A 20,275-nucleotide genomic window follows, 5' to 3' on the forward strand; every position below is an offset into this window, starting at 1 on the left:
AACCTTCTGGCATTGCTGTGAGGACTTGGAGCTGCCTGATGCTGTGGCCCTGAGCACAACCTCCAAGAGATGAAGCCAGGTACCTGAGGGAAGCAGCTGAGTTGCTCTGCTGCTGGGCTGGGTGAGGAATTCCAGGTTTTGAGAGCTGCTTCCCACTTTGGAAGCGCAGTTGTACAAACCTGTGCCTGTCTGGAGAGCAGCGCCAAGGACCTACCTGGACCTGACACTGTCAGGCTGGCACAGAGCGAGTTGGCTCTGTTATTGTAAGAAAAACAGCCAAAAGCAGGACAGAAAGCAGCTTTGTTTTTTGTCTTTATATGGTGTGAGCAGCCTGTCTTCCAGGTGTGGGTTTGATTTTTTTTTCCCTGTGCCGTGGGAGTTTTCACTGCCAGGGTTCTGAAGCTGCCCTGTGTGGCTGCTGTGCCCCCTGGCAGTGCCAGGCTGGCTGTGCTGGGCCACAAGAAGGGGCAGAGGGTGTCTGAGAGCCCGGGGAGGTTGGGCTGGGGGTTTCCTGAGCGGGCTTCTCAAGCTGCAGCATTTGCATGCGTTTCCTGATGACTCGCCCTGGGCTTCCCCTCGCAGCCCTGGCACGCAGGGGAGGGGGTGAGATCAGAGCAGACACCGTGGGCAGCTCCTGCCTCCCCTCCTGGCAGGGCTGAGCTCCAGGTGGGCACTCAGCTGCCATGTGCTGTGGTTTGGGGTCTGGAGGTGCCCTGGGAGCTGGCAGAGATGATGTTCATGGATGGATTTGGTGGGATGAAGCACCCTGGGCACCAGGGACCCTGTTTTAGGGTCTGGAGGTGCCCTGAGAGCTGGCAGAGACGATGCTCATGGATGGATTTGGTGGGATGAAGCACCCTGGGCATCAGGAACCCTGGTTTGGGGTCTGGGGGTGCCCTGGGAGCCAGCAGAGAGGATGCTCGTGGATGGATTTGGTGTATGGGAAGGGGTGAAGCACTCTGGGCACCAGGGACCCTGGTTTGGGGTCTGGGGGTGCCCTGGGAGATGGCAGAGAGGATGCTCGTGGATGGATTTAGTGGGATGAAGCACCCTGGGCATCAGGAACCCCATTAGATCATTAGATCTCGCCCAGGTTTTGGTTGGTGTTCAGACTGGCTGAGCCAAGGCTGTGGGAACAGAAATTTCATCAGCCTGTGCGTTCCAGTCTCCTCATTGTCCACACCATGTCAGGGCTAGCACGAGGGCCACAGAAAATTTATTTCTGAAAATTTATTTCACTTTATTTCTCATCAAAGGGCTCTCTATGACACCAGCCCCTCTCATATCAATGCGTTTTCATCCCTAAACTGTAGGCTGTCTTTAAAAATAAACTCCCAGAGGACTCTGACATGATGTAGTTACCTTCAAACTCAGTAACCAGTTGGCTACAAATTAACAGGTTCTTACTACACAATGTATTTTTTTGAATTGCAGTCTGTCTCAGAGCCAAATTTAACTCCCACCTGTACTCAAATAATAAATTACAGTGTAATTTTTAGACTTCTAATTTCTGAGATAATTTAATTTTATTTGAAAGGAGGTTCTATTTATTTTTTTCTCCAGCAGTTGTAGTAGAGATGGCTAATGATTTTTTTTTCAGGTCTTTTACACACCGGGAAGAAGTATTTTATTTTCAGTGTATTCTCAAAATTCTTGTCAAAATATGATCTATGGCAAAATTTTCACACATCAGTATCTTGTTCTTCTTTCAAATCTTGTTAAGGTTTTGTTAATTGGCAGCTGGGTCATAGCACCATGTGGTTTTAATGGCAGGTTTTTCTAATTTAGGAAAGATATGAGCTGCACATGTGCGTTAACTCTGACAGCCTTTCCTGATTTTCTGTAATGCTGGTAACTTCTGTCCTTTCTTGTCTTCTGCAATGAAATCTTGATGATTTCCGAGATGTATTTCAGGGATTTTTGGGTGAAAACTGAAAAATTACATCAACTGTTTGCTGTCCCAAAGGCATGTCCAGTCTCCCCTCTGTGCCAGGACCCTGAGAACCACTGGAGCTGTGCCAGGGGAGGCTTGGAGTGGATTTTGGAAAGGTTCTTCCCCCAGAGGGTGCTGGCACTGCCCAGATCCCCAGGGATGGGCACAGCCCTGAGGCTGAAGAGCTCCAGGAGGGTTTGGACAGCGCTCCAGGGGTGCCAGGGTGGGATTTTGGGGCTGTGCAGGGCCAGGAGCTGGGCTGGATGATCCTGTGGGTCCCTTTCAGCTCGGGATATTCAGTGATTGTAAGAATCCATCCTGCATATAAAATAGAGGACAGAAAGATGGGATCTCTGCGATTTGAAGTGCCCAGCGCTCATCCCATTAGCTGATAAAAACAAGTGGCATAAACTCTGTGGCTGGTGGCTCTTTCTCTTTCCATGGCGTAGGTGCTGGTTTCAGTGTTACATTACAGGATGTTTTCTTGCTCTTTGTTGTTAAAACAGTGTCTGGAGTCCTCCGTGTGTCAGCCGCGATAGCATCAGCCGTGACCTCGGGCGGTGTCTGGGCACATGTGGCATTTGCCCCGTGTCACTGGGCTTTGCTGGGAGAGCAGGGCTCCTGCTGAGGGTCGGGGTGCCAGCCTGGAGGGGAAATTCAGCTCAGTTACACAGAGGGAATTGTTCCCTGCGAGGGTGGCAGGCCCTGGCACAGGGTGCCCAGAGCTGCTGTGGCTGTCCCTGCATCCCTGGCAGTGCCCAAGGCCGGGCTGGGTGGAGCACCCTGGGCTGGTGGAAGGTGTCCCTGCCGTGGCAGGAGGGGAACGGGATGATTTTTAAAGTCCCTTCCAACCTAGGCCATTCTACGCCCCTGTAACGAGGGATATATATATATATATACATATATATAATGCCCCTGTAACCAGGGATATATATATATATATATATATATATATATAATGCCCCTGTAACCAGGGATATATATATTTATATAAAATGCCCCTGTAACCAGGGATATAGATATATATATATATAAAATGCCCCTGTAACCAGGGATATATATATATATATATATATCTCCCACTCCCCTCTGGGTGGGTGACACCTGGCACCTCAGGGCAGGAGATGACCACTAGAAACACCTTCAGACGCCCTTTGGAAACAGCTGTATTCCTCGCTGATGCTGAGAATGAGGAACCCGAGCACTCAGGGCTTTCCAAGGTGCAGAAATACATCTGTAGCACCCACTGCGATCGGCTCAGGGGCAGTGGAACAGCCGAAAGGGTCAAAATTCCAGCTGGGCTGGAGCCTCTGTTGCGTCACCAGGATGCTTTAAATCCAAGGATTTCTGGCTGCCCTGGAGCTGTGCCAGGAGCCAGCTGACCAACAATAGCTCCCACCCTTTCCTACTGACTGGGAGGAACAGAAGGGAACAAAGCTGCTCGCTAGGAGAGAAAAAAAAAATTAAAATAATTTCAGTCTTTTCTTTTTCCGACCCCATTAGGAGATTTTCCTCCCTGACTGAGCAGCGCCCAAATTTCAGCGCCTTTCCCTCATTTCTCTGGATCCTTTAAACGCCTGGCTGCAGCGCCAGTGGGGATGGGTGTTTAAAACTCCTGTTGTCCCTCTGTTTACAGCTTCCCTTGACGCCAGGATGCTCCGTTTGGGCTCCCGAGAACTTTTATCTGCTGTCAATTAATGCCTCCCATGAGCCGCAGGAATGCGGAGCGTGGGGAGAGGGGTCCCGGCGAGGGCAGCAGTGCCCACCCTGCTGTCCCTGCCAGGCAATTGGCTTGCTGAGCAGCACCATGGTCATTTATGGCCTTGTGAGGGGAGGACATGCCCCCTGGCACCCTGTCTGTCTGTCCTGGCAGCTGGCACAGCCCTGCCTGGCACCGCCAGCTGCTATTTTTAAGGCGCCTGGGCTGCATCCCAAGTTTAGCGAGCTCTATTTCTGGTGCAAAATGATCTTCCTGGGTGGGGGGATTTTTTTGTATGAAACTCATGGGTTTGGAGGCAGGGAGAGAGAGAAACAGCTGGGCACAGCTGGAAGAGGAGCATGAGAAGAAGCAGGGAGAGCTGGTGGCCGTGAAGGTCGGGTCCAGAGGGACAGCTCTGTCCTGCAGTGCTCCTTGCCAATGGTTTGCTCATGGAGCAGGAATCAGAAACCTGGGCTTGGTTTGCAGCTGGGGTTTGTTGAGGACGCTGGAGGGCTTTGCATTTGTTTGAAATGGGCTGCTGGGCAAGTTTGAGATTCCAAAACATTTAACGAGGGATGAAGAGGGATGCTAAATGCAGAGCCATAAACTCCCTGGTTGCTTTCACCAATTTTGGACCCGTTTCTCACTCCAGATCTCAGGAGGAATAGAATGCCATTTGTCCACCAGGGCTTAAAGAAATTCCTGGAAAGAGTCAAAAGGAGCTGTTGGTTGACTGCACGCCTTGCAGTGGTACCAAGGGGCCCCGAACAGGCTGCAGGCTGCTTTAGAGAGGGGATGTGACATTCCTGGGGTAGCAAAAGGCAGCTCTGCTCCTGCCTCCAGGTGATGGAGCAGGCCCTGCCAGGCTGCTCGCTGCAGGAACCTGCTCCCCAGGCAGAAAGGGATGTGCAGGGCCAAGGATTGGACTCCTCGTGGCTGTGGGTTCTGCCAGTGCAACATCTGAAACTGGAGGTCTGGAGTGTTTCCTGTTCTGACACACAGGTGGGCTGGTGGTGACACAAAGGCTTCTGAGAAGACAGAAAAGGATGTGAAAGAGTTTTCTTCAAGGCTTAAGAAGAATTTGCCATTCTTAACTTTTTCAGTGCCTTCTAAGGACCCACACTGCAATGACAAGTGGCACAGAAAATGTCACGGCGCTAATTCAAGTCCTGCTCCTGAAACTTGCTTTTCTCTTACCTCCACCCACCTGTGCACCAGGAAGGGCTTTTCCTCAGCCATAAATTCAACGTGGAAATAGTTGATATTTCCAATGGTGACCACTTTTTTTTCTTTGTGATGTTCTTTTGGAGGAATCTTCAGTCATTCTGAGACTTGGTGAAATGTTTCTGATTGTGCTCTCACCTAGAGCCAGGCACTCATGTCCAGCCAGGCTCCTTCAGGGAGAGTTCTCTGTTTCCAAGAGCTGTTTTCGAGGAGGTCTCCATTCCCCACAGACTGCTCCGTGCTGAGCTGTGCAGTGCTGCAGGTGGATTTCTCCTCTCCTACAGCGATCTGGGACACTTTTCCATGGGCAGGTGCTGCACGTGGTGCCTCAGCATTCCAGCTTTGGAGACTTTGTTTCTGGTGGAAGGGAGAGGCACAGCGATGCCGAGGGGAGGAGCGGATGAAGCTGCAGAGCTGAGAGTTTGATGTCTGTGGATGAAGGGTGCAGGCACTGGGGAGCCTGAAACCTGTCACAGTGCTACTCAGCAGCCCTGGCTGGCTTCTTGCTGCCTTTCCCCCTTCCCCTGCATGAGCCACTTCCCATCCAGGACCACAGTTTAACCCTTGGAGAAGAAGTGCTAATTCCCATCGTTTTGCCCTTCCCACCGTGACATAAGTGCAGATAAAATATCACCACGTCACAAGTGGCACCAGTTGCTCTGGGCTGTTCCCCTTCCAAGCTGGCTTTCTACCAAACCACCAGTCCTGGGGATCTCAATTTCCTCACCCTCCTCCTCCTCCTTCCCTGCAGCCAGGGGCTCTGAAAGGTGGCTGAAGAGATGAGAAATGGCTTTGCAAGGAGTGTGGTGGCAGCTGAGCTGTTGCTTGTCACGGTGTCCCAGAGGGGCTGCGCTGTCCTCCTGTCCTGGTGGATATTGTGGTGTGTTTATCCTCCCCCTGAGCTGTAGGAACTGCTGTTCCCTCGTGCTGTGGGGTCAGGAGGGGCACTGGAGCTCTCTGCTTATAAAAAGCCACGGCCCAGCTGCTGTGCTGGGCACTCTGTGGGAGCAGCTTTGCATGCAGGACTGCAGAGCCCAGATGGGCAGCGTGGGTGCCACGGGGGCAGCTCTGCAGGCGAGCAGGTGCTGCCCCTGCCAGCAGCCTTCAGCCTGAAGAGGAGGCTCAGGAGGGACCTTATCCCTCCCAGCTGACAGGACGGTGCAGCCAGGTGGGAGTCAGGCTCCTCTGCCAGGGAACCAGTGACGTGGGACAATAGGAAATGGCCTGAGGTGGTGCCAGAAGAGGCTCAGGGTGGGCATCAGCAGGAATTTCCCCATGGAAAGGGTGCTCAGGCACTGGAACTGCCCAGGGAGGTTTGGATGCCCATCCCTGGAGTGCCCCAGGAAGGGCTGGAGGTGGCACTGGGTGCTGTGGGCTGGGGACAGGGTGGGGATGTGGCACAGGCTGGATTTGATCTTCAATGATCTTGGGATCACTGCCCAGGAGCTCGTGGCTGCTCCTTCCTCCCCCTGCACGTGGCTGGGTGTGTGTGGGACCCCTCAGCCTCCTCCTGCTGCCCACACAGACAAAGTGGCCGTGCCAGACCAGTGCCCACCCAGCCCCTCTGCACGGATGCAGCAGGGGAGAAGAACCAGCCGGGTGTGTTTGGGTTTCTCCTCTCACATAAAGCCGGAGGAGATGCTCAGCAACAGCCAGAGCCACCCTTGGAGGTGTTGGCTGTGCTGGGAACCCCCAGAATGACCCATGGGGGGCTTTACAAAACCTTTGGCCCCATCTCTGGGAGCAGTGTGAGCACCCCTGTGTGGCAGGCACATGCTTCTCTCTTTCAGGATTTTTCATAGAGGAAAGAAAGAGAAAACAATTTGTATTTCTGCTTCTTGTTTTTCCCACGTGGAATGTGTTTGGAGAATTGTTTACCTGGAGTGAATGCTTGACTGGATTCTGGTGAGGATTGTTTGAGCCTGATGGCCAATCCAACCCACCTGGGGCTGGACTCGAGAGAGAGGCAGGAGTTGTGAGTGAGTTGGATATGGGAGTTAGAAAAAGTAGGTTTGTAGTTTTATATCTCCTTTAAATAGTATATTAATGTATTATAGTATAAGTATAATAAAGAAATCATTCAGCCTTCTGGAGTCAGACATCAGCATTTTTTCCTGTGGGAATCCAGAGCTTCCCTCTGGCTGCCCTGGGACCCTGGCAGGGGTCAGGAACCCCCCTGGACAGAGCCCCCAGAGACACTGGCTGTGATCTCTGTCCATGGAAAAGAGTTTTCAATCTTACAGGATCAATTACCAGCTCTGAGTGTTTGATATCAGTAATAATTAAGCGTGGCACGGGTGCAAAAGTAAAATTTTAGGATTCTAGATTAGGGGTTCAAAGGGGACAAGATGGAGGAAATTGGGTGTGCCTTGTCCTTTTTCTCCTTCTTCATGCCCTCCATGTTTCACTGTGGTGTTGGCATTTTTCTGTTGGTTCAGGCTGGGGACACACTGTCCAACGTAGGTGACAGATATTGGCACGTTATTGTAAATCCAGCACAGGTAGTTTGTGGTATTTAATGTTTGTACCATCCCACTGAGGGCAGAGCCCCACACGCTGCCCTGCAGGACAGAGCTGTGGCAGGGCAGCAGAACATGTTAGAGATAAACAGAATAAACAACCTTGAAACAGCACAGACGAATTATGGCTTCTGCTTTGGCAGCGGGGCTGACAGACAGAGACTTTTTACAATCTCAGAATCATCAATACCTCAGATTCCGACATTTTTCCCCCAGGTTCACCTGCATTTACAATACCCCTGGCCTCTCTCTAGCTGGCCATGGGCACTGGGAGCAGCTGGATGCCAGGGTGCAGGCGTTTCCTTTTCTCCCCCGGGGAAGGGGCTGTGTTTTGGGGCTGGGATCCCTGCAGCAGAGGGGCTCTGGGAGCCTCGCTGACCTTGTTGGTGCTGCAGGAAGGAACAGCGAGTTCCTGAGGGGACATTCCTGCCATAGCTCTGCGGGGCCCTGTCCCCTCCCCGCTGCCTCTCCAGAGGCTGTTATTGAAAACCATTTCCATGGCACCTTTCCAGGCCCCTGTTCCTTTTCACACGCCTGGGTGGAGGCAAACCCCCCCTCCCTGCCCTGAGCCTGCATCCAGAGCCTTCTCCCAGCAGCTGGACTTTTCCAGAAGGTGCAGGACAGAGCCCCACACCTTCCTTGAGGGCTCCTGGGAAGCAGGAGGGATGCACAGGCTGGTGCTTGAACACAGATTCCCCACGAGTAAAAGCATCCTTGTCCTTGTGCCTTCACCCCTCTTGCTGCTTCTTAATTGCTGATTAAAGTCTAATGAACATCTGGAGATTGCACTTCTGTAAGTGACTTAAAAAATCTGTTGCTCGCTGCATGTTGCTCTGTTTTCAGTCCACAAATATTCTCATTTTTGCGGCATTTTTCATTTACTTCACAAGAACACAGATTATTTCTTTGGCCAGCAGCACTTCAGCAGCTGTAGGACAGCCAGAGAGGGGGAGTGTGCTCATCCCTGCCCCATCTGCCTCGTGGGGCAGGTCTGGCTCTGCCAGCTCAGCACAGCACTGGGGTGACGAGGCTCATCTCTGGATCTGGCTCTTTCTGCCCTAGATAGCCACAGCCCTGAGCTGTCTGAGGGATTTTTCCCCGCACCACACACACCACCAGGTCCCTCTGAAATGCAGTGCTTGAGGCTGAAACTGAAAGTTCGGAGAGAATTAGTCACTGCTGTACCCTGGTAACGCTGGCAAAAACCAGCCTCAAACACAGCCAGGGTTTTGCAATCCCAGCAGCAGCAGCAGCAGCAGCCCTGTGCCTCTCCTGGCACACAGGGGAGCACCCCAGCCCCTCCTGCTGCCCCAGGCACCCCAAGGTGCTGCCCTTGGGGTGAGGAGGGCTGGGGGCACAGCCCAGCGCCCTGCTCCGTGTCAGTCCGGAGATCTTTGGGGCTTTGTGGCGTGTCTCTGCCTCATGGAACAGCAGATGCAGCCCTGAGTGCTTTGGGTGACAGGGTTTGGGTCTCCACAGGTCACCAGAGCCATGGGAATGATCTCCAGCCGCAGAGAATTCCAGAATCATTTAGGCTGGAATAGAGCTCCAAGTCCAGCCCGTGCCACATCCCCACCCTGTCCCCAGCCCACAGCACCCAGTGCCACCTCCAGCCCTTCCTGGGACACCCCAGGGATGGGGATCCAAACCTCCCTGGGCAGTTCCAGTGCCTGAGCTCCCTTTCCATGGGGAAATTCCTGCTGATGTCCACCCTGAGCCTGCCCTGGCACAGCCTGAGGCCACTCCCTGGCAGAAGAGACCAAACCCCCACCTTGCTGCACCCACCTTATCCCAACCTCAGCTTGGAGGGTCCAAAAATCCCCTTGGGAAGTTTCTGAGCTGAACTCCAGCTGCTTTGGTGTCATTGTTGGCCACATCCCTCCCTGAAAAGTTTGGTTCTCTTTGACATCTCTGTGTTTCTCCCCTGCCAGGCTCTCTGTGGGGTGTGGGGAGGGGGCTGTGGGGCAGGGGTGGCCCCACGCTGTCCCTGCAGTGCTGTGGGGCCGATTTGAGTCCTTCCAGAGCTGCAGGGTTCACGTCAGTGCTGGCACTGGGAGCTGAGCTGTGCTTAGCCACCACAAACATAGCAACGGCACAGCAGCGCTGGCACCGGCCGACAGCAGGGAAAATCCTACAAAATCAACAGGAAACAAACCCAAACGGGTTCTTCAGGCTTGCCTGGGCTTCACAGCACAGGAAAAATAAAATAAAAAAAAGGCAAAGCTTCCAGGAAATGGATGAGGGCCTGTGAAAGGGTTATTATGGATGCTCTGAGAAATCCCACCCCTTTCATCAGGGAGTGTTTGAGCTGCTCTGGGCTGGGCTCGCTGGCCCTGCTGGCCCCAGAACCGGCTGTGCAGGCAGGGCAGGAGCCTCCGTCCTGCTCTGCCTCCTCCCTGCCAGCTCTGAGCTGTTCTAGGGCCTGCAGCTATGGGCATGGCTCTGGTGTCCCCCCAAACCCTCACAGACACAGAAGGGCTTGGGGTGCAAGGGACCTTAAAGATCATCTCCTTCCAACCCCCCTGCCACACACAGGGACACCTCCACCAGAGCAGCTGGCTCAGATCTCCGGCCAGCCTGGCCTTGAAGGGGTTTTAAGTCCTGGAATTCACTTCAGAAGAAGGGGAAAAGCTGTAGGGAGCTCCAGGGAAATGTAAACCCCCGTCTGTGTCACAGCTGTCCCTGCAGTGGGCCCAGCTGGGTGTCTGTGCCTGGGATCCTGATCAAATCCTGGCCTGAGGGAGCTCAGGAGGGGACTCTGACCCCACATCTATCAGGGAAAGACAAATTCTTGTGCGAGTGGACACGGGAGCTTGCCTTGCACCTCCTGCCAGCCCAGTGCTACCAGTGCTTCTCCCAGAGCATGGAAACTGGGACCAGAATCGTAGCACAGATCCCTGGCTACGTGCAGGCTTGGCACAGGGAAGCTGCTCATCCTCTGTACAGCCTTTGGGAGAAGCCTGAGCAGGGTTTTGGGTGGCAGAGAGCAATGAGAGATGGAGAGTGGCTGCACTGGGCCAGGGAAGGGAGTTTTACCCTGGATCCTCTGCTGGGGCTGGGAATAACGTGGCCAGGGAGGGAGGGAGGTGAAGGCAGCCCTGATCAGTGCAGCTGACAGCTCCAGGACTGACCATGCAGCAGGACTGAGGTTAATGCTCTCATAATTACCAACAGAAAAAAACCCAGGCAGTCCCTTCAGAATGTTCTTGCACCACTGAGCTCTCCTGACCCTCCTGGCCATGCGTTCTGAGGCTGGCAAAGTGTGGGAATCCAGGGATTCCCTCTGGCTGCCCTGGGACCCTGGCAGGGGTCAGGAACCCCCCTGGACAGAGCCCCCAGAGACACTGGCTGTGATCTCTGTCCATGGAAAAGAATTTTCAATCTTACAGGATGAATTACCAGCTCTGAGTGTTTGATATGAGTAATAATTAAGTGTGGCATGGGTGCAAAAGTAAAATTTTAGGATTCTAGATTAGGGGTCCAAAGGGGACAAGATGGAGGAAATTGGGTGTGCCTTGTCCTTTTTCTCCTTCTTCATGCCCTCCATGTTTCACTGTGGTGTTGGCATTTTTCTGTTGGTTCAGGCTGGGGACACACTGTCCAACGTAGGTGACAGATATTGGCACGTTATTGTAAATCCAGCACAGGTAGTTTGTGGTATTTAATGTTTGTACCATCCCACTGAGGGCAGAGCCCCACACGCTGCCCTGCAGGACAGAGCTGCGGCAGGGCAGCAGAACATGTTAGAGATAAACAGAATAAACAGCCTTGAAACCAGCACAGACCAATTATGGCTTCTTCTTTGGCAGCGGGGCTGAAAGACAGAGACTTTCTACAATCTCGGAATCATCAATAGCACAGATTCCAATAGCAAAGTGCTGCAGACACAGCTGAGTCCTCCTGGGCTGACTGGGCACACAGAGCCTCCCCCTGGCACTGCCAGCTCTCATTTTGAAGCAGTGCAAAGCAGGAGGATGGATCAGTTTTCCTTCTGAGCCTCCACCCCCATACCTTGGTCCTGCTACCTCCAGCACTTCCCCTTCCCACACCAAGGGAGCTCTTGGCAGGTTGTGTCTAGCCCACAGTGTTAATTTTATTTGCTGCTTGATCTTTTTTCTGGACTTTTCTGGCATTTTCTGGGTAAAGCAAGGGCCTGTCCTCAGCCCTGGGGGAGGTTTGTCCCAGCTGTGCTGCTTCTGTGTCACTTTTGTCACTGAGGAGCTCTTGGAGCTGTGTGTTCCCAGGGCTCTGGGAAACAGCTTGGACAACTCACAGTGAAATCCTAGAGGCAGAGAGAGGCAGGGAGGAGAAAACCAGGTTGTGACTCACTGGCCTGCACCTCCAGAGTGTGATGGGACCTTACCCGGCCATCTGGAGCCTGTTAGAGAAGAGAAAAGAGAGTTAGAGATGGAAAAAACCAACCTGGGTGGCTCTTTTCAACCAAAATTCTGGCAGCTGAGGGGGTGTGCTGGAGTGAAGGGGTGTCTGGGAGTGCCAGGCAGGTGGTGCTGGGTGACCAGGGCAGTGTCTGGTGTGGCAGTGAGCCCGATGTCACCCGATGTCGCCCGATGTCACCCAGGGAGACGCTGCGTCAGCGGTGGCCAACGTGAGCTCAGCCTTATTCACACCAAAGTCACATCTGCTGCAGAACCTGCTGTGCCTTATCAAGGAGCTGAGTGTCCAGCACCTCCACACAAAAGGCAGAGAGGACTGAGTCACGGAGTAACCTGCTAAAAATCACCCAGGAGTCAATGAAGGGGAGAGAGGGATGGAAATGGAAAGTCAGGCTCAGGTTGCTTGAGAAACCCTGCCAGGCCCCAGGCACCAAATGTCAGTGCTTTTAGCAGCTTCCACTCACTCTGAAATATTCCTTAGTACATTTTCCACCATTTGTTTCCATTTGAAATGAGAGCCCACTAAATCCTGTGACTTCTGGGAGTGATGGAGTGACTCACGCTAAGCCAAAGCAGGAGCTGCCCTGGGACACCTCACACATCTGGACTTCCAGCCCCATTTCAAACTGCTGCTGACTCTCAGCCCTGAAACCTGCAGCACCACCCACTCCTCCATGGCACTGAGGGATGCACCTTGTGTAACAAACAACGTTTTCTAGCTACGATGAGAAAATGGCACACCTGGGTTTTCATTCTGGTAGAAAAATAGTAAACCTCCTTAAGTGCGATTTAACTTGTGTTAATGAGAGTCACAATCAGAGACACTCATCTTGTCCAGCTTTGCTGTCACATTGCCAGAAGTTTTTTGTTTTGTTTTGTGTGTTTTCTTTTTTTAAATTTTAGTTTCCATCCTATATGCCAAACTCTAAAATAGCTGTGGCAAAATGAGTAAATAAATTGCTGCCAGGAGTTTAAATAAGGCTACCTTGCTCATTGTGTTCTCTGGAAGGATCTGTTTTCCTACACAGAAATCATTTTCCAGGCTGAATTTAAGGGACACTCATCTGTGAATTCCTGGGTGTTATGAGGCCACAATAGTAGGGCTGTGAGGAGCTGCCTGAAAGGTTTTTTGTGGATGAGGGAATTGGATGAATGGTCCAAGGAGTGTCTCTTTGTCGCTATAGAACATGAGAAAGCACAACGCGAGTTACCTGCTATCTTGCAAGGTAAAAGAGAGAGTTTATTTTCTGACTCCAACTTTTATACTTTTCCAAAGGTGACAGTGGATTGGAGAGTGAATGTGCCACCTCTCCAAAGACATTGGACAAACTACTAGTAAATCAAGTTTCTCTACCCCCGTGAAGGAATGCAAAATAATATGTTATTTACAGAAATTGTGTGGGAAAGTTTTCCAACAGAATGTAAACTCAGAAGGCTTTAGAAAAACTTAAGAATCAGGGTGACATCTCTTGCTGTGGACAGGCTGCAGGGAGCACACAGAGCCCTCGGGGCAGCACCTCTGCACCTCTGCATCCACTTCCCACAAAATTCCCAGGCCAGGATGGGCATGTCCAGCCTTGAACGAGCTCCAGGGTGGAAAGGGACACAGAAACATCGCCCCGTGGTGCTCAGCCCCATAAATGCTGGAGCCGCGGCTGGGAGGTGGCGGGTACCACTTAATGAACCGCGTCTGTAATTAAGGCTCTGTGTGTCTGTGCTCCGTGTGTCTGTGCCCTCTGCTGGGCTGGGCCACGGCTCCAGACCGCTCTGGGGACAAATCTCTGTGCCCAGGGTGGGAACTGCCAGTGAGCTCATTTCGCCTGGCATTACAGACATGTGGCTTTGCTTTTCCTTTTGGTTTTCCGTGTCCTTATCGGGTGACATTTTGGGGTGTGCGGAGCTGCCCGCGGTGTCTGACAGGTCTGGTGTGGCCCCAGCAGGGACCTTTGTGCCCTCGCTGCCCTCTCCTGCCCGGGGAAGGTTGTTCACAGCAGGCAGCAGGTGAGGGATGTGTGCGCAGCATCCCTTCCCTCTGCAGGCTCCGTGGTTACCCCGGCATCGAAACCTTCCCCGGAGTTTTCGATATCTTACAAACCACTTTAAATGACATCAAAACGTTCAGCTTTGTCTGGGAAGGACTCTCACTGGAAGGATGTCACCCTTTTCCTGCTGCTGGCTGCCTCGCCATCGTTTTTGTGCAGCCAGAGCATCGCGATTCCCCTCCGGAGATGGACCAGCAGGGCTGGGGGCGTGCGTGGAACCTCCAGAACTCGCCACAAGCCCCCTCCCTCCAGCTGAACCGAGAGAAAACTTCTCTTATCTGAAGAGAAGAGGACCAGGACCGTTTTTTTTTTTTTTTTTTTGTGAAAGCCGAGCCTTGTAAATGCCGCTCCCCGCGAAGCCCGGGATGCGCCGCTGCCGGCGCTGCAGCCGGGCTGTTCGTGGGGAGAAGCTCCCCTCTAGCGGGGGATTCCTGCAGCGGCTGCAAAACCCTGCACAGCCCTGCAAAACCCTGCAAAACCCTGGAAAATCCTGCAAAACCCTGGAAAAGCTTACCTGGGGATGCTGGAGACAGTGGCTGAACAGGAGCCCCCAGCTGGGCTTCGGGCTCTGCTCCAGGAACAGGGACAGGAGGAGAGGGAACAGCCTCAGGCTGGGCCAGGGCAGGCTCAGGGTGGGCATCAGCAGGAATTTCCCCATGGAAAGGGTGCTCAGGCACTGGAACTGCCCAGGGAGGTTTGGATCCCCATCCCTGGGGTGTCCCAGGAAGGGCTGGAGGTGGCACTCGGTGCTCTGGGCTGGGGACAAGGTGGGGATCACCTTGGGGATCACCAAACCAGCTTGGACTCGATAATTTTGGAGGTCTAGTCCCACCTCAATGATTCTGTGCTTCTGTGAAAAGTTCCAAGCAGAGGCATTGATTGTTTCTCTCCAGGCCCAGCACGAGGGAGTCCATAATTTATTATATTGTCTCTAATGAGAAGAATGACTGTCGCTATAGGACACGAGAAAGCACAACGCGAGCCACTTGCCATTTTGCAAGGTAAAAGAGAAAGTTTATTTTCTGACTCCAACTTTTATACTTTTCCAAAGGTGACAGTGGATTGGAGAGTGAATGTGCCACCTCTCCAAAGACATTGGACAAACCACTAGTACATCAAGTATCTCTACCCCTATGAAGGAATGCAAAATAACACGTTATTTACAGAAACTGTGTGGGAAAGTTTCCCAATAGAATGTAAACTCAGAAGGCTTTAGAAAAACTCAAGAATCAGGGCGACAAGTGACGATGCAATTGAGTTGCTCAGTCCTTACAATTGTGTTTTTAGAGCATTAATTTCCTTAAAAATATTTGCCTGATTAATTCCCTCAGCATCCCAAGGGGAGAATTCAGTGTTGTTACCTGCTTTTTACAGAGAGATAAAATGCTGGAAAAGAAGGGGAAGAACATTGCCTGGCAAAGTCATCCAAGGTCAGGATTCAAGTGATGCTGGAGAGAGCCTCACTTGAATCAGCTGTGCTGATCTGTCACCTCACTCAGCTGCTCTTCACAGAAAGAACAAAGTTTTGTTATTTTGCAAGTGGTCCTTAAAGGAGTTGTGCACTGAAAAATGTGAAGGGACTAAAATGGAACTCTGCTGTTCAGTAGCATCAGCAGAGCGGAGGGGGAGGCACTCAGAGCATCCAAATTTTGGGTGAGCTCATAGAATCATGGGGTGGTTTGGGTTGGAAGGGGCTTTCAAAACCATCCGGTTGCAGGCTCTTGCCCTGGGCAGGGATATACCTGAAGGTGTGGGATACAAACCCAGTCTGAGCACTGGGAAGTGTGGGGGGTTGTCCCAGGACAGCCTCTAAGGCACTGTGCTGGCTATTCCTCCTCCTCCCTGGGGACTGGGCTCCCTCCAGTTTGTGAAATGCTTTGAGATCTGCTGATAAAACGACAAAAACAGCTGATTGTTAGTGCTCTTACTGCATTTGTCAGAGTTTTGGGAAGGAAAATATGTGTTTTTTTGAGGATCAGACTGACAAAACTAAAAATATCACTGGGCTTGATCCTTGCTGCTCCACACTGCTCCACGCAGGGTGACTCCTGCACCTTTTTGGCAGCACAAGGGGACAGGGAATGCTGAGGGCATCTCCACAAGCCCCTGCCAGTGCACAGGCAGCTGCTGAGCCCAGATGTGCCCTGGCAGTCTCAGCAGGGCTCTGCCTCTGCAGGGGCTGCTCTCACTTCTGTGTGTTCCATGTATTGGGTTATCCCAGGGCCTGCAGAGCCAGGGAGAGGAATGCAAACCAGCATCTTCCTCCCCATTTCTTCTGGGAAAGCTGCCCCATGCAGCTGTGCCAGCCACCTCACAGTGCAAACCCTCTGTCCCTAGAGCTCAGGGGGGAGTTTAAGGGAATTAAATCTCTCTTTGCTGAAGGGTTTTGGTTCCAGGCCAATAACACATGTTGAGGGTTAGTCCTGCCTGACAGATTCTTGGTGGTCTTGGCATGGAGTGAGTGGGTGAAGCTCAGCTCAGTTCTCAGCAGAGACAGATGTTTGTGATTTAAAAAAATCATTACTATGGTCATTGCCAGCCAGATTGCCTGGAGTGAAAAAAAAAACCTTTCTTCAGGTCAGGATCAATGCATTTTGGCTCCAAATCTCATTGGGAAATCTGTGCTCCCTGTGATATTTCAGCCATGGAAAAAACATTATGAAAATTTAACCTGATTGGGCTTTCGTCCAGAGCATGGCCCTGACACAGGAAGAATCCAGGATAATGCAGGGGCTGTTCTGGGGGATGTGTGACTCCATAACCCTTTCCCTACTCAAGACACTTTAGGCCAGTTTTAAATACCAACCATCCAACCCTCCCTGAGTGGTGTTATCCTTCTTTGATGGGAGGGACGATCCAGGCAGGGATTAAAGGGATTTGCCAACAGTTTCCCCAGAAAACAGAGACAAACTCTGCCAGGACATCATCTTCTGAAGCTCTGTGCTGTGCCAGCAGCCTCCTGAGAGCCCTGGCCCAGAGAGGGCAGGCAGGGACAGTGGGATTTAAATGGGAAGGTGCCACACAACTCCCATGGGTGCCCTCTTGGGGTTTATCTCTGTGGCTGAGTGACATGATGTGACCTGCCTGGGGCTCCTCCTCCTCCTGGGGACAGCCTGGTGGCTGCTGGAGCAGTGGTGGGAGAAGATGGAGATAAAAGGAGGCTGCTCTGAGCAGTTGGGAAGTTGGCAGTGACGTGATTGTGGCCCAGAAAAAGAGCAGAAAAAGGGCAGGGTTTGTGCAGGGGAGGTCTGTGCAGGGGGGTTTGTGCAGGGGAGGTCTGTGCAGGGGGGTTTGTGCAGTGGGATTTGTACAGGGGGTCTGTGCAGTGGGGTTTTTGCAGTATGGTTTGGGCAGTGGGATTTGTGCAGTATGGTTTGGGCAGTGGGGTTTGTGCAGTATGGTTTGTGCAGGAGGGTTTGTACAGGAGGGTTTATACAATGGGGTTTGTGCAGTGGGGTTTGTGCAGTGGGGTTTATACAATGGGGTTTGTGCAGTGGGGTTTATACAATGGGGTTTGTGCAGGGTCTGTGAAGAAGGGTTTGTGCAGTGGGGTTTGTGCAGTGGGGTTTATACAATGGGGTTTGTGCAGTGGGGTTTATACAGCAGGATTTATACAATGGGGTTTGTGCAGTTGGGTTTGTGCAGTGGGGTTTATACAATGGGGTTTGTACAGAAGGGTTTGTACAGAGGGGTTTGTGCAGGGTCTGTGCAGTGGGGTTTGTGCAGTGGGGTTTAGACAATGGGGTTTGTGCAGAGGGGTTTATAGAATGGGGTTTGTGCAGAGGGGTTTTACAATGGGGTTTATACAATGGGGTTTGTGCAGCTCCTGCCCCAGGGGCCCAGCCCTGGCAGCAGCAGCTCTGCATGTGCTGCCTCTGCACTCAGGTTCCCACTGCACCTGCTCGGGTGGAAGCAATTTCCCTGTTATTAGAGGCTGGGAAAGCTGCTCCGTGTGCTACTCGCCCTCCTCAGGAATGTGAGTGTGTCTGAGTGTTTTCTGGGAACAAAGAGAGCGACATTGCTCTTCCCTTTGCCTTTGAGAAAGGCACTCATTTCTCTGACCTGCAGCTCCTGTCTGCCACCAGTCCCAGCCTGCTCAGGGTCCACTGGGAGCACTCAGCACTTCTGCCTTGTGCTGCTGTTGTTATCCACAGAGCCATGGAATATCCTGATCCCCACAGGGATCATCCAGCCCAGCTCCTGGCCCTGCCCAGACCCCCCAACAATCCCACCCTGGAGCGCTGTCCAAGCCCTCCTGGAGCTCTGGCAGCCTCGGGGCCGTGCCCATTCCTTGGGAAACTTGGGCAGTGCCAGCACCCTCTGGGGGAAGAACCTTTCCCTAAATCCAACCTGAGCCTGCCTGGCACAGCCCCAGCCCTTCGCTGGGAGCTGTCGCTGCTCACAGAAATTGGAGCCCCTGATGGGGTCTGACTTCAGTCTCCTCCAGGCTGCACTGCATTGGGATTGTTGTTTTGGGGTTATTATCAGAAACCCAAGCCACACTAACGCCCCCAAACCTGGCGATGAGGGACAATAAATGGCCACGTGTGAGGACAGCACTGTCAGCTCAGGAGGCTGCTCTGAAGGCCGCTCAAGTACGAGGCTTGTCACAGCGCTGGCACCTGAGGGAGGAGATAAAAAGTGCATTAGCAGCCAGATAAGGAGTATCCTCATGTCGCTGTCACCCCCTGCTCACACACATCCCTTCCTCAGCAGCCCGTAACCCCGGTGTGTGCTGTGGGCACTGGGAAGGCAGCAGCTCCCCTGCAAAAGCATCGTGGTTCCTTTTTTTGCTGGACTCAGCTCTTTCCCAGGCTCTGAGCAGGAGCACACTCGTCTGCACATCATGTTCCCATTACTTTGTCCATGGTTTTCAGGGCAGGATGTGTCTTCATCTCTATTTCAGCAATTCAAAGCTGCTGGCACCCAGAAATGATGTTCTGGATGCAGCTGTGGAGGAGGAAATCGGGACAGGGACAAATGGTGGCTTCCTCACTGTCATTCCCCTTCTTTCTGTTATTCCCAGGGGTGGCTGGGCTGTTGTGACAAACAGGAATTTCAACCCTTCTAATTTGCTCTTTTACTTCCTTCGAAGTCCACATCAGTGCCGTGCCAAATAGAAGAGTAAATGAGCTAATGGGGAACAGAAGGCAGCAGGACTCATCCCGGCTGGGAATCTCCCAGCTCCGTGGCACGACAGGACCACACGCTGCTTTGGGACCGGGAAGAAATCCTCCCCCTGTTCTGTGGCATTGGCTCCTGACCTTCCCTAGGCGCGGCTGTGGCCCGGGACAGGTGACAGCAAGGGCTCTGCTGTGCTTTAAAGCCTTTTCGGAAACAATTCTGCCTTGTCAGGGAGCGGGGAGAGACCCCTGGATTAATTCCGCTGTTCTCGGTGCGCAGGATGAGCACAGGGATGGGCACCTTTGGGATGGCAGCGAGGTGGGCACCTCCTCCTGCGGCTGGACGGGCACGGGCTGAGCCCACCCGACTCGAACGGACCCGGCAGGGCTCGGCTCAGCCCGAACCGAGCCGTTCCGAGCCCATCAGAGCCGCCCCGGTGCCGCTCCGCTCCGCCCGTGTCCCGCCCGCGGCCGCGGTTGGCGGTGCCGGCGCGGGGCGGGGCGGGGCGGCAGCTTCGAATCGCGGAGAGGGCGCGGAGCTGCCCGAAGGTGTCCTGCCACCCGCACTGCCCCGCACCGACCGTCCCGGCCCCGCTCCGTCCGCCCATGGGCAACGCAGAGTCCGTCCCGCGCGGCGCCGCCGCTCCCGGTAAGTGCGGTCCGGTCCGGTCCGAGCGGCCCCGGTGCCCTCCGGTCCGGCCCGGTCTGTGTGGTCCCGCTGCTATACGGTTCGGTCCGAGCGGCCCCGGTACCCTCCGGTCCGGTTCGGTCCGAGCGGCCCCGCCGCCCTAAGGTCCGGTCCGGTCTTTGTGGTCCCGCCGCCCTCCGGTCCGGTCCGAGCGGCCCCGGTGCGGTCCGGTCTGGTCCGAGCGGCCCTGGTGCCCTCCGGTCCGGCCCGGTCTGTGTGGTCCCACTGCCCTCCGGTCCGGTCCGAGCGGCCCCGGTGCCGTCCGGTCCGGTCCGGTCCGAGCGGCCCCGGTGCCGTCCGATCCGGTCCGAGCGGCCCCGGTGCCCTCCGGTCCGGGGCTCCCCCAGCGCCGGACCCAAAGGCGGTGGGGCCGCCCCGCCGTGTCCCTCGGGCGGGGAGGATGCAGCAGCGACAGGCAGGAGGTGACAGGTGACATTCAGCGCTCAGCTCCGCTCACCGGTGCTGGTACTCACAGGTACCTCCGAGAGCCTTTTGGGGGCTTTTTGTCCGCCCGCCAAACCGGAGCTGAGGCCACGAACGTACTTTCATCCCTCGCAGCTGCTGCCCGCCAAATCCAGCCGCCGTAATTCAAAGTCCTGCGCTCCAAAATCTCCTGCCAATCCCAGCTCCGGACCTGGCAAAACACACGCCTT

General features: G+C 53.6%; 1 protein-coding gene across 2 annotated transcripts in view; it reads left to right on the forward strand.

Moving 5' to 3' along the window:
* Nucleotides 1-20,275, forward strand: part of NEURL1B (neuralized E3 ubiquitin protein ligase 1B) — a 148,569-nt gene continuing 128,294 nt past the window's right edge. Inside the window, exon 1 of one of the 2 annotated variants that reach the window (XM_072935441.1) lies at nt 1-79. In XM_072935441.1, coding sequence (XP_072791542.1) covers nt 70-79 — 10 coding nt within the window. In that variant the 5' untranslated portion in view covers nt 1-69. Of the gene's footprint in view, nt 80-19,223; nt 19,584-20,275 lie in introns of those variants that run through there. The other variant, XM_072935442.1, reaches the window with a different exon arrangement.

Source organism: Taeniopygia guttata, chromosome 13 (genome assembly GCF_048771995.1).
Source record: "Taeniopygia guttata chromosome 13, bTaeGut7.mat, whole genome shotgun sequence".
Classification (NCBI taxonomy): domain Eukaryota; kingdom Metazoa; phylum Chordata; class Aves; order Passeriformes; family Estrildidae; genus Taeniopygia; species Taeniopygia guttata.